Raw genomic sequence first — 11269 nt, forward strand, 5'->3', positions numbered from 1 at the left:
CCACAGCACCGTGGGTGTGTTCAGGGTGGGCCTGCCTGCCGTGTGCTCAGGGAGGAAGCCACACCTCACCTGCCTGTGACAGAGCAGCCCAGGATGGATCTCAGGACTCCTGCGTGGACTTCCAGGGACTCAGGCTGCAAGGGGACCAGACTTCCTCCCCTGCGCCTCTCTCCCGGAGCAGAGCTGTCCTCTGTCCTCTCGCCAAAAGCCTCACCGACCCTTGTCCGGACACATCCAACCCGGCGGGAGCACAGCCTGGATGCCCTTTGGGCCCCGCTGACTTGCTTCTGCTGATTAAACTTCCTAATATAATTCCAACACCTTCAGTATCAACCATCACCACCATCACCACCACTCAGCATCAACCATCAGCACCACCACCACCATCTACATCAACCTCCCCAACACCACCAGCATCAACCATCAGCACCACCATCACCACCACTCAGCATCAACCATCAGCACCACCACCACCATCTACATCAACCTCCCCAACACCACCAGCATCAACCATCAGCACCACCACCACCATCTACATCAACCTCCCCAACACCATCAGCATCAACCATCAGCACCACCACCACCATCTACATCAACCTCCCCAACACCATCAGTATCAACCATCAGCACCACCACCACCATCTACATCAACCTCCCACCACCACCAGCACCATTAATATCAACCATCACCACCACCATCCACATCAACCTCACCAACACCAACACCAGTATCAACTGTCACTACCATCACTACCATCATCTACGTCAACCTCCCCACCAACACCATTAATATTAACCATCACCACCACCATCAGCAGCAACCATCTGCACCACCACCATCATCTACATCAACTTCCTCAACACTATCAGTATCAACTGTCACTACCATCACCACCACCACCACCACCACCAGCCACATTAACCTCTCTACCACCACCAACACCAGTATCAGCTATAATCACCACGAACACCAACAACACAAGGCTTATAATTATGTATTTATTTTACTTTTCAAAATATATTCACATACATGATCTCATTAGCTCTTACGCACTTTGTAAAGTTTGAAGAACTGGCGTCATTGCCCTCATTTTATCTGTAACGAAACTAAGATTCACACCAAAGTGGTGGATCATGGGATATATATATATTTCATTGACATATATATCAATGAAAACGAAGAACTTCCCACCAGCTTCTGATGTTAACGACGTTGGTTCTACATTCCAGTGGGTGTCTTCAGAATGACTGATCCTTCGGGACCAGATATCCCAACCCCCACGCGTCCCAGGTGAGCCACTAGCCCCCAAAGTTCTTATAACCCCTAAAGTTGAAGTTTCATCCAGGGCTCTGGACGCCAAACTCAGCCTTTTCTCCGTGACAAAAGGCCACCTTCACGGGCCCCAGGGGTCTCCCAGCTCCGAGAACATGGCTGCCCTGAACCCTTCCCTGGACCACACGCTTTTCTACCGACGGGTCCGTGCGGCCGGGAGCTCCTGCCCCTACCGTCTCGTCTCAAAGCTCCAGAAGGCCCGAGAGGACACAGGATGCGGGCTTTGGTCAACGCCACCCGCCGGAAGTGCCACGGGCCAGATGGCCTTCCAGCCCCTTCTCCCGGGCCCAGGTAAGCCCAGAGCCTCCCCCACCCCCCGCAGGCAGGCCGGGCCTCTTCTGTGGCGACCTGGCTGCCCTGCCTTCCAAGGGATGGCCTAGATTTCGGTGTGGGGCCCGCTGTCCCCGCGCCCGGGCCCCAGGCTGGCCTGGCGGGGCTGCAGAGCGGCCGTGTTGCTGATGGTCAGCGTGGAGCACTTGGCTGCCCTGCTCGGGACCCCTTTCTTTTTGAGTTCGGAGGTCAAGTTCAGGTAATAAATGTCTTCCAGGGACTTGTCGTTCCTCCGGAGGATGTTGCTGGCCAGGCGGAAGAGGAAGACCACCGCGTAGATGCCGATGATGGTGAGGATGTACCAGGCGGCGCTCGTGCCGTCGGGGAGCCGCAGGGCCCTGGGGGTGCCGCTGCCGTTCCTCGCCTCCGCCGAGTCCCGCAGCAGGTGCGCCAGGGTGTGGGCAGCGCCCGCCTGCGTCTGGTTGGGGGCTCCCCGGGCGGTCCACTCGGCCCCTGAGAGACAGAGAGACCCAGGTGAGACCAGCATCCTGGGCCGAGGGCTGCCTGGCCAGCAGGCCAGGGCCGGGGCGGTGGGCACCTCAGCAGGCACCTCAGCCTGGGCCTGAGCCTGACAACACGTCCCTATGGTCTTCAGGATCAAAGAGTTCAGAACAGCACGTGGTTGGAGAGCAGACGAAACAGCAGAAAGATGTCCATTGTCCCTAAAGTAACCACACAAGTAACACACTCAGTGCAAACGCCCGTGGAATTGCTTTGGGAACTAGACACGCGCACAGGAAACATGAGCTGCCAAGGCCACCGGGAAGAATGGGAAACGGTGCAGGGCGGGAATTGCCAGCCGGCAGGACAGCAATTTACCTTTTCCGGGAGAATGAACATTGTACCCGCCCACCGGCTCCCTGGGCTGTGCAGGGGGTGTGCAGGGCGCTAAAGGGCCAGGCCCAACGCTCCCTAACCAGCGCCCCCTAAACACACAGCAGCTGGCAGGTGGGAGGCTGGCGCTCAGACAGGGAGACCAGTGGGCCCGAGCCCGGCCCCCTGGAGGCAGCAGCGGGGTCTGGAGGTGACAGAGGGCCGTCCCTGCCCCGCGAGGGAAGCTGATCACTCGGGAGCGTGCAGCCACGGCCCTGGGCCCACGCCGCCCACGTCCTGCCCAGCCAGTGCCGAGAAGCCCACGGTGACAGCGGGGAAAGAAGCCATGTAAAGCGCTAGAGAGAGGCAGGGTGGATGGTCCCTTTTCATCTCCGAGTGGGATGTCCCTCCTAAGCATCACCCAAACGCAGAAGGAAAAAGAAAACAAAGGTTAAATTCAGCTACTAAACCAAGAACAAACGACGAGTGAGAAAATTTACAGTTTATGCCACTGAGTTTCTCTTCATAGCTTCCGGTTCTGGAAGAAAAGTCCAAAATGCCAGTAGAAAAAATATGCTAAGGATACAGACCATCAAGTTACAGAACATGCCAAAGGCTTCTCACTGTTACTCATAAGAAAAATGCAATCCGAAGTACAAAAAAACAACGTTCTGTGCGCGTGTTCGCTGGCTGCCGGGAGGTGACATCGCACACCTCGTCTGCAGGGCGGGACTGCACAGCCACTCCCTCGGACCCGGCGCTCCACCTGCGGGAACGCTTCCTGTGGCCACGCGGGGGCCGGGCGGGAGCAGCGCGTGTGTAAGGCAGTCCCTGCGGCTCCTGGCTGCCGCCGCCAACAGCCTGAGCAGCACCGCCTTCGCACGGCGCAGGGCATTCTGGGACCTCCCTGCAGTGGAGTACTATGCAGCCACGAAAACCAATCAGCGTTTTTGGTACTAAATATTAATCAATAAAAAGGTAACCCAAGTGTGACACAATGTGCAATCATGCGTGTAAGTGGAGGGGGGATGTGTTATCTGCTTGAAGCTTTTACATATATCTATGAAATATAGATATATGTGAAATATAAATATATATCCTACCTAATAATAGACAAATATGCAAATTGACCGTACCTTCGCTATGCCCGCGATTGGCCAGGAGGCGCGGGGGGGCGGGACTCGGGGTGGCCGATTGGGCCGGCGGGACGCTGAGCTTGCGTCGCCAGCAGCGGCTCGAGCTCAGCGTCTGCGCCATGGCTGTGCTGGGCACAGAAGGGGCCTCTGGGGCAGCGAGCTCACATCCCACCGCGGACCATCAAAAGCAGGGGAGCTGGGTGCCTGTCCGCTCAGGCACCAGCGGACAGGCACCCAGCTCCCCTGCGATCGAAAGCAAAAGCGTGTAGGGGACCCTACACGTGCATGATTCAATCATGCACTGGGCTTCTAGTATAATATAAATATATATGAAACATAAATATATATATGAAATATAAGTATACATGAAATATAAATATGAAATATAAATATGAAATATAAATATATGTGAAACATAAACATCCTGGGAGAACAGGCAGCAGGACCTGCGGTGCCCATGGGAGGAAGGGGGGGATGGGCTGGCCCCGCCCCTAGTGCATGCGGACTGTGTGCACTTATTTCACAAAAAGCGGACGGAAAGCCGCGGAGCCCAGCAGCGCTGTCCGGGTGCAGTGCCCTTGGGGAAGCGGTGCCCTTCCAAGGCCGGGAGATTAGCATCTAAACTGCTGTTTACCCCAAAACTGTTTTCGCTCCCAGGAGCCCCGAGCAGGACGGACAGGACGCAGCGAGGAGCAGCGAGGAAACTGAGGCACTCCCTGGAGCTTTGCTGGCCGAGTCCATGTCGTGCGCCGCGTGAGCACAGATGGAGTCAGACGCGTCACAGGTGAGCCGTGCCCGCTGCTGGGCGCCGAAGGCTCCATAAATGCTTCCGGGTGAGGTGGTTGCTAATTCACTTCGCTGACGCAGATTCAGAGAGGCGGGTATGTTTCACGGTAGTTAATTGTCAGAATGCGTGAATACCCTTAATACATGTATGTATGTATGTGTGCATGTACGTATGTATTTTTTATCCTATGACCTTTTATCCCCTCTGTGCCCTCTCCCCCTTCACCCAACCCCCTCCACCCCTGCAACCACCACACTAGCGTCCCTGCCCACGAATTCTCTCTCTTTTTTCTGTTTTGCTTGATCCCTTCACCACCACGCCCCCCCCCCCCGCCCCCCGAAGCGGGCAGCCTGCTCTCTAACCATGAGTCTGTTTCTATTTTGCTTGGTAGTTCAGTTCATTAAATTCCACATCGACCGGTAACCTGAGTGCTTTAAGATGAAGGGAGAAACCAGTTAAAAATAAACTCTGCACACCAATTTGGCAAAGCCCAAATGAACGGATTTCAGCTGGTCACTCTAAGAAACGCTACAGCCCTCAGGAATTCGGCGCCACCGTTGGTGGAATGCTTGCGAACTTTATGTAAAGAAGGGGGAACTCCCATAATTATTTTACAAAGCAACTCAACCCGCCAAGAACATCAGGACTTGTTCAAACGCGGACCACACGGATGAACTCGTGGAACGGTCTGCGAATTGTTACGGGATGATGCCATATGTCCAAACACATATAAAAACACGCAGCTGAAACCTGCAGACATGAACTCATTTAGAAACCGGGCTGTTTCCCACGTGAACAAAGCTCCCCCGGTTCGTCAGGGAGGCACACTGCTCTTTACCTCTCTTTCCTGACAACAGCCAGGGTGAGGGGGGTGGCTTCTGCGGACGAACATCCCGCAGAAGAAACAAACCTTCCACCGTGGCGCCCACGCGTGCGCGGATGTGAACTGCACCAGGCGCTGGAGCGGCCAGGCTGGCCTCAGGGAATACTCACCCTCCATGCGTCCTTCCTCCACGGGGAAGGTGGGGAGGGACTCCTCTTCAGCGGTCGCCGTGCCCCTGCAGTCAGGCGTGGAGGTCCCCGAGCGGGAGTAACACGACCCCGAGGCGGCAGGGCAGCACCCACCAGAAACTGAGCAGAAAGGAGCTGGGTGAGTGGCCGCTCGTTCAGTCAATCAGGGACCTGAGGGTCTGTCTCCCGTTGGCACAGAATAGAAGCGCCTCTTGCTCCGGCTCCTTGAGAAGGTCTGGAGCGAAGTAGCTGTTGGAACCCATGCCGGTCCCAAGGGTTGTCCAGCCTCCCGCCCCTCCAGCCCTCCCGTGGGGCGGGCCTCTCTCTGCGGCCGGCTCCCCTCAGAGCCGGGTGGCTCCTGAACTCCCCGGTCTGCACCTGCTGCGGGCGTGGCAGGGTCAGGTGTGCGAGGCTATGTCATGGGGCCAGGAAGCTCCAGGGGCCAGTCACCAACTTCCTCTGGGACTGTCCTGGCTCGGAGACGGGCGGGAGGCTGTGGAGGACACGGCCTCACAGGGTCAGGGAGCAGTGGGCCCCGGGCCCGGCCGGAGGAGTGTCTGAGTCACAGGCACATGCCGTCGAAGTGGGTCTGTTCTAGCCCTGGAGCGGGCCCGCCCCCAGCCCTGTCCCTCCTGACTCCCCACTAGCAGGGCCATGACCTGCCACACGTGTGAAGGGTGTGGGCTTTTATTTATTTATTTTATACCAGAGGCCCGGTGAACGAAATTCGTGCACAGGGCTGGGGAGGGTCCCCTCAGCCCAGCCTGCACCGTCTCCAATCCAGGACCCCTCAGGGGATGTCTGATTGCCGGTTTAGGCCTGATCCTGGGGATCGGGCCTAAACCGGCAGTCGGCCATCCCTCTCACAATCCAGGACCACTGGTTCCTAAATGTTCACCTGCCTGCCTGCCTGCCTAACTGCCTGATTGCCCCTAACTGCCCACCCCTGCCAGCCTAGTCACCCCCAATTGCCCCCCTTGCCCTGCCGGCCTGGTTGCCCCTAACTGCCCCCCCCCCCACCAGCCTGGTCACCCCTAACTGCCCCCCTCACCGGCCTGGTCGCCCCCAACTGCCCCCACCCGCCGGCCTCATTGCCCCTAACTGCCCCCCCGCCGGCCTGGTCACCCCTTACTGCCCCCCATGCTGGCCTGGTCACCCCCAACCAATCCCCCCCGCCGGCCTGGTCACCCCTTACTGCCCCCCTTTGCCAGCCTGGTCACCCCTCACTACCCCCCCCCCCCCGCTGACCTGGTTGCCCCAAACTGCCCCCCCTGCAGGCCTGGTCACCCCATGCAGCCTGCTGCTCGGTCGTTTGGTCGCCCCTCACTAACCCCCCTGCCGGCCTGGTCGCCCCACACAGCCCGTTTGGTTGTCTGTTCGGTTGTGATGGTCGCTTAGGCTTTTATATAGACAGATATGTCAGAGAGGCAGGGAGGGGAAGAGAGAGAGAGAAGCATCAATGATGAGAGGGAATCATCGATCGCCTGCCCCTTGCATGCCCCCCACTGGAGATGGAGCCCACAACCCAGGCATGTGCCCTGACCAGGAATTGAGCCGTGACCTCCTGGTTCATAGGTTGATGCTCAACCGCTGAGCCACGCCAGCAGGGCTTACTGAATATATTCATTTTTATTCTCACCCAAGGTTTCCCATTGATTTTTTAAGAGAGAGTGGAAGGAAGGGAGAGGAGGGGGAGAGAGAGAGAGAAACATCGATGTGAGAGAGACACATCAATTGGTTGCTTCCTGCTCATGCCCCGACTGGGGCCAGGAATCGAACCTCCAGCCAAGGTACGTGCCCTTGGCTGGGAATGGAACCTGGGGCCTCAGGCCACGGACAACACTCTAACCATAGAGCGAACCGGCCAGGCAGGGCGGGCTGTTGGCTTTTAAAGTGTAATTTCATCAAGTTGACATCAATGGGAGGAGAGAAGTAAAGTATAGCACAGGCCACAGGGCCCAGCACTTCCCTCAGGTCCCCCCGGAGAAAGGAAGACACTTCCAGACCGTGCACCGCGTGCCCACAGTGCATTGCTCCTGTCGCTACCAAGTGGAGACAGCCCAGATGTTCACCCGCCGACGGAGGACACATAACTGTGGCTTATCCACACTATGCACGTTATTTGGCAAGAAAAAGAAATGACACGTTACAAGATAGATGACGCTTGGGAACACTGTGCTAAGGGGAAGAAGTCAACACATCGTGTGCTTCCATTGTTAGGAAATGTCAAGAACAGACAAATCTGTGAAGACAGACAGGCGGTTAGCGGTTGCCTAGGGATGAGGAGGGGTTTGGGAGGGTGCTGATCTAGGTGCTGGTTGCACAGCTCTGTGAATGCACTGAAGCCACCGCGCTGTACGCTGTGAGTGACTTCTATGGTTTGTGCGTTTTATTTTAATATATAAAAGGCTAAGTGACCGACCGTCTGTCCGTCCGTCTGACTGACCGGCCGGTACATATGACACGCACTGGAAATTTAAAAATAAACGTTGACTTGCGCATGCGCGATACATATAAAGCTCTCGCTAGAGCCAATCGCACGCGTGTATTTTGATCTGTCATTGTCGATTGTGAATTTGGTTGACACTTCTGTTATAGAGAAAGGGCGAATAGCGATATTAAAATATCTCTTCTAATTAATTTCCTTTCAATGTGCACGAATTTGTGCACCGAGCCACTGGTATTTTAATAATATAGGCACATGATGGAATACGATGCAGCTGTGAAAAAGAATGAGGAAGCTGTTTGTGCACTGACGTGTAAAGCTCTCCAGAATGTGCTGTTCAACACACACAGCACAGAAAAGAGTGTGTTCCCTCACGTAAGAGGTGGGGACACCGTCACATCGGCCCGATCTTGCTCGTACAGGCATCGAGAACCACGCGGGGAGCCACGGAGGAGCCCGGGGCACAGGCATGGAGAAGCCACGGGAAGGACCCCGAGGAAGCAAGGGCAGGGGCGCAGGGGAGGAGGGAAGTGGGCGGTGGCGGCGGGCGGGCGGGAGAATTCTCACTCTGTTCCTTACACTTTAAGGCCCTTTAACTCGGTGTTGGGTTTGCTATTCGCTAATAAGTGCATCCGCTGATTAAATGTAAACCTGTGTCAAAGTGCTGTCAGGCCGCTGCTGTCTCCTGCCTGGAGGCGGGCCATGGCCTGGGGCTCTGCCTCAGACACAGGGATTCCCAGCCGGTGCGGTGAGAGGGGGCAGGACAGGCCCGGGTCGTGAGGGCGCACGGCTGGGGGTCAGGGCTCCGGTCCAGCGGTGCCCTCACTGTGCCCCTGGGCAAGGCCCTGCCCTCTGTGACCCGCAGCTCCTCACCTGTGAGGCGGGGGAGGCAGGGACCCGCCGCCCCGGTCCCAGGAAGCAGGAAGGAAGCTGGGCCCGGGAGGCGCGCTCCCTGTGGGGGTGTCTGCACGGGAGCCCTGCCAGGGCCGGCGCCTGGGGACAGGGAGGGGCGCGGCAGCTGGCGCCCACGGCGAGGCTTCAGAGGAGAGTCACCGGTGCCGTCACAGGGGAGGCGTCCAGCTCGGCTCCGGAAGCCGGGGCCCGGGGAAGGTGGCCTTCGCCCCCTGTTCAGGGCACTCGGTCAGGGGAGGCCTGTGTCAGGGCCTCCCCCGCGGCGGCTGCCCGCGCCCCTGCAGGACAGACGTGGTGCCCACGACAGGCAGGGCTGCTCCCTGGGGCTCTGAGAGGGACGTGCCCGTCACACAGCCCCGGGGCCACCGCCTGCACGTCCCCTCCAAGCCGGGCCCGGGTCCCCGAGCTCTGCCGGTCACCGGCCCTGCAGGTGAGCTGTGGACCGACCCGCCCAGGCGTATCCGTGGCCTCATGCTAAGGTGTTAAAGGTCAGGACAATGGCCCCTGCCGGCGTGGCTCAGGGGTTAGAGCGTCAGGCCACACACCGAAGGGTCACGGGTTCTATTCCTGGTCAAGGGCACGCACCTGGGTTCCAGGTTCAATCCTCCTGGTGTGTGGGAGGCAGCCAACTGATGTGTCTCTCTCACATTGATGCTTCTCTCTCTCTCTCCCTCTGCATCCCTCTCTCTCCTTGTCCTTCTATTCCTCCCTTCCACTCTCTCTAAAAAGCAATGGAAAAAATGCCATCAAGTAAGGATTTCTTAAAAAGTCAGGATAATGGATGTCGCTCAGTGGAGGGTGAGTGATGGGGGTGGGGGGGGGGTGGGGCGGCTCACAGAACTGACCGCTTAGCTGCGGTCACTCTCCGCCTCGCCGCCTCCTCCACGCGACCCTCGCCCGCTGTCTCTCTCACACCCAGAGCCCCGACGGCGGAGGGAAGACAGTTCAAGGTTTATGTAAACCATGCAAACGCTCTTCTTCAAGGCGTGTTCTCTTCCGTCTAGACAAGTGCCCTGACCCTGGAGGGGTGGCGCAGCCCGCGGGCTCAGGCAGGGCAGCCGCCGGCCCCACGCAGAGTGGCCGCGCCCCCCGCCCTCCGAGTGCTTACACAGCAGAGGTGAGCAGCCTGAGCCGGGGCCAGGACGGCCTTCCTCCGGGTGCCTCCCTCCGGGCCTCGGGCCGTCCAGCCGCCCACCGCCGGGCCAGGCCGGTGGCATTGGTCTGAGCGCGCCGGCCGGTGCCGCCGGGGACAGCGCGGCAGGGCCAGGGCTGCTGCGTTCCTTTTGTGCGTCTGGTCTGCTGACGAGCAGGGAGCTTCGAGGACGTGGAAACGGGGAGCAAAGGTGGCGACGATGTGGGTTTGACTCCCCCCAAAAGAGGAAACAAAAGAGAAGCGAGTGCATCGAAGAAAATGTCAGAATCACAGCCTGTAGCCGGCCCGGGCGGCTCCGGAGTTAAATATCAGCCTATGAACCGGGAGGTCAGGGTTCGATTCCCGGTCAGGGCACAGGCCCGGGTTGTGGGCTCCATCCCCAGTGGGGGGCTGCAGGAGGCCCCTGATAAGTGATTCTCTCTCATCACTGATGTTTCTCTCTCTCCCTTCCTCTCTCTCAAATAAATAAATAAATACATAAATAAAATAATTCATTTGCAGCAAAAACAAAAGGCTTATTAACAGACTCAAGAAGCAAATGAAGGACGAACTGGGGGGAATCGTTTGCAACACAAATGACAAAACGACACATTTCTTAACGTCGCAAAGGCTTTAGCACTAAGCAACAGGGCAGCACCGTGGCCGAAAAACGGCCCCAATTCAGGAGAAACTAGTCACAGAAAAGGAAGCGCGAATGTGTTTAAAACATCAAAACATGCCCCTTCTCACGCACGGGGATCCCAGCGCACACCAAGTGACTCAGAGCTCTCATTTCCTGCTGCTGACCCAGAGGCCGTCTGTGAACTGGGTCTCTGCAGCCTGCACCCCAGTTCCCCAAGCTGTCAGAACGGCCCGGACACGGGGACGGCCCACGGAGGTCAGGTCCTGTCGTCATCAGGATATTGACATTGCGAACCTGTCCCAGCCTCCTGCCCGCCAGTCAGCCATCCAGGCGTGCGGGGGGCTGTGTGCGCGCCGTTTCCGGACACACGTGCCGGGCTGTCACTGCCCCGTTGTAGCCGCGAAAGGCGGAGGCCCTCTGAGGTCCAGCGAGAGTGGCCACCGCCAGCACGGGGACCCGCCGCGGGTCCTCTTCACGCTGGGAGGACGGCGGCGGCGTCTGCGGACCAGCTGGGCCCATCGGCCGCGTGCTGTTCAGCAGGGACAACCAAGCACGTGCGCAGTGCTGCGTGCTGAGTACCCCGTGTGTTAAGGCCGGGCGCCCTGTACGTGCAGAGACCCCTCTGACAGGAGCCTCAGACCCTCCTCCTCCTGGGGGCAGCGTCCCCGTAATAACCTGTTATTTTCTTTGCCAGCGTCGATTACCCACTGAGGGGCAAATCCGGTT

The 11269-nt window shown here is 58.1% G+C and overlaps 1 protein-coding gene across 1 annotated transcript; it reads right to left on the reverse strand.

The window, feature by feature from the left end:
- Window positions 1-1709: 1709 nt before the first annotated feature.
- Window positions 1710-11062, reverse strand: SMIM34 (small integral membrane protein 34). Its single transcript, XM_054712801.1, has 3 exons — window positions 10913-11062; window positions 8508-8520; window positions 1710-2116 (listed from the first exon to the last, which is right to left on the reverse strand). Exons 1-3 carry the CDS (start codon window positions 11060-11062, stop codon window positions 1710-1712), a joined length of 570 nt encoding a protein of 189 aa, XP_054568776.1.
- Between the last annotated feature and the right edge of the window lie 207 nt (window positions 11063-11269).

This window comes from Eptesicus fuscus, chromosome 3 (assembly GCF_027574615.1).
Source record: "Eptesicus fuscus isolate TK198812 chromosome 3, DD_ASM_mEF_20220401, whole genome shotgun sequence".
Lineage (NCBI taxonomy): Eukaryota > Metazoa > Chordata > Mammalia > Chiroptera > Vespertilionidae > Eptesicus > Eptesicus fuscus.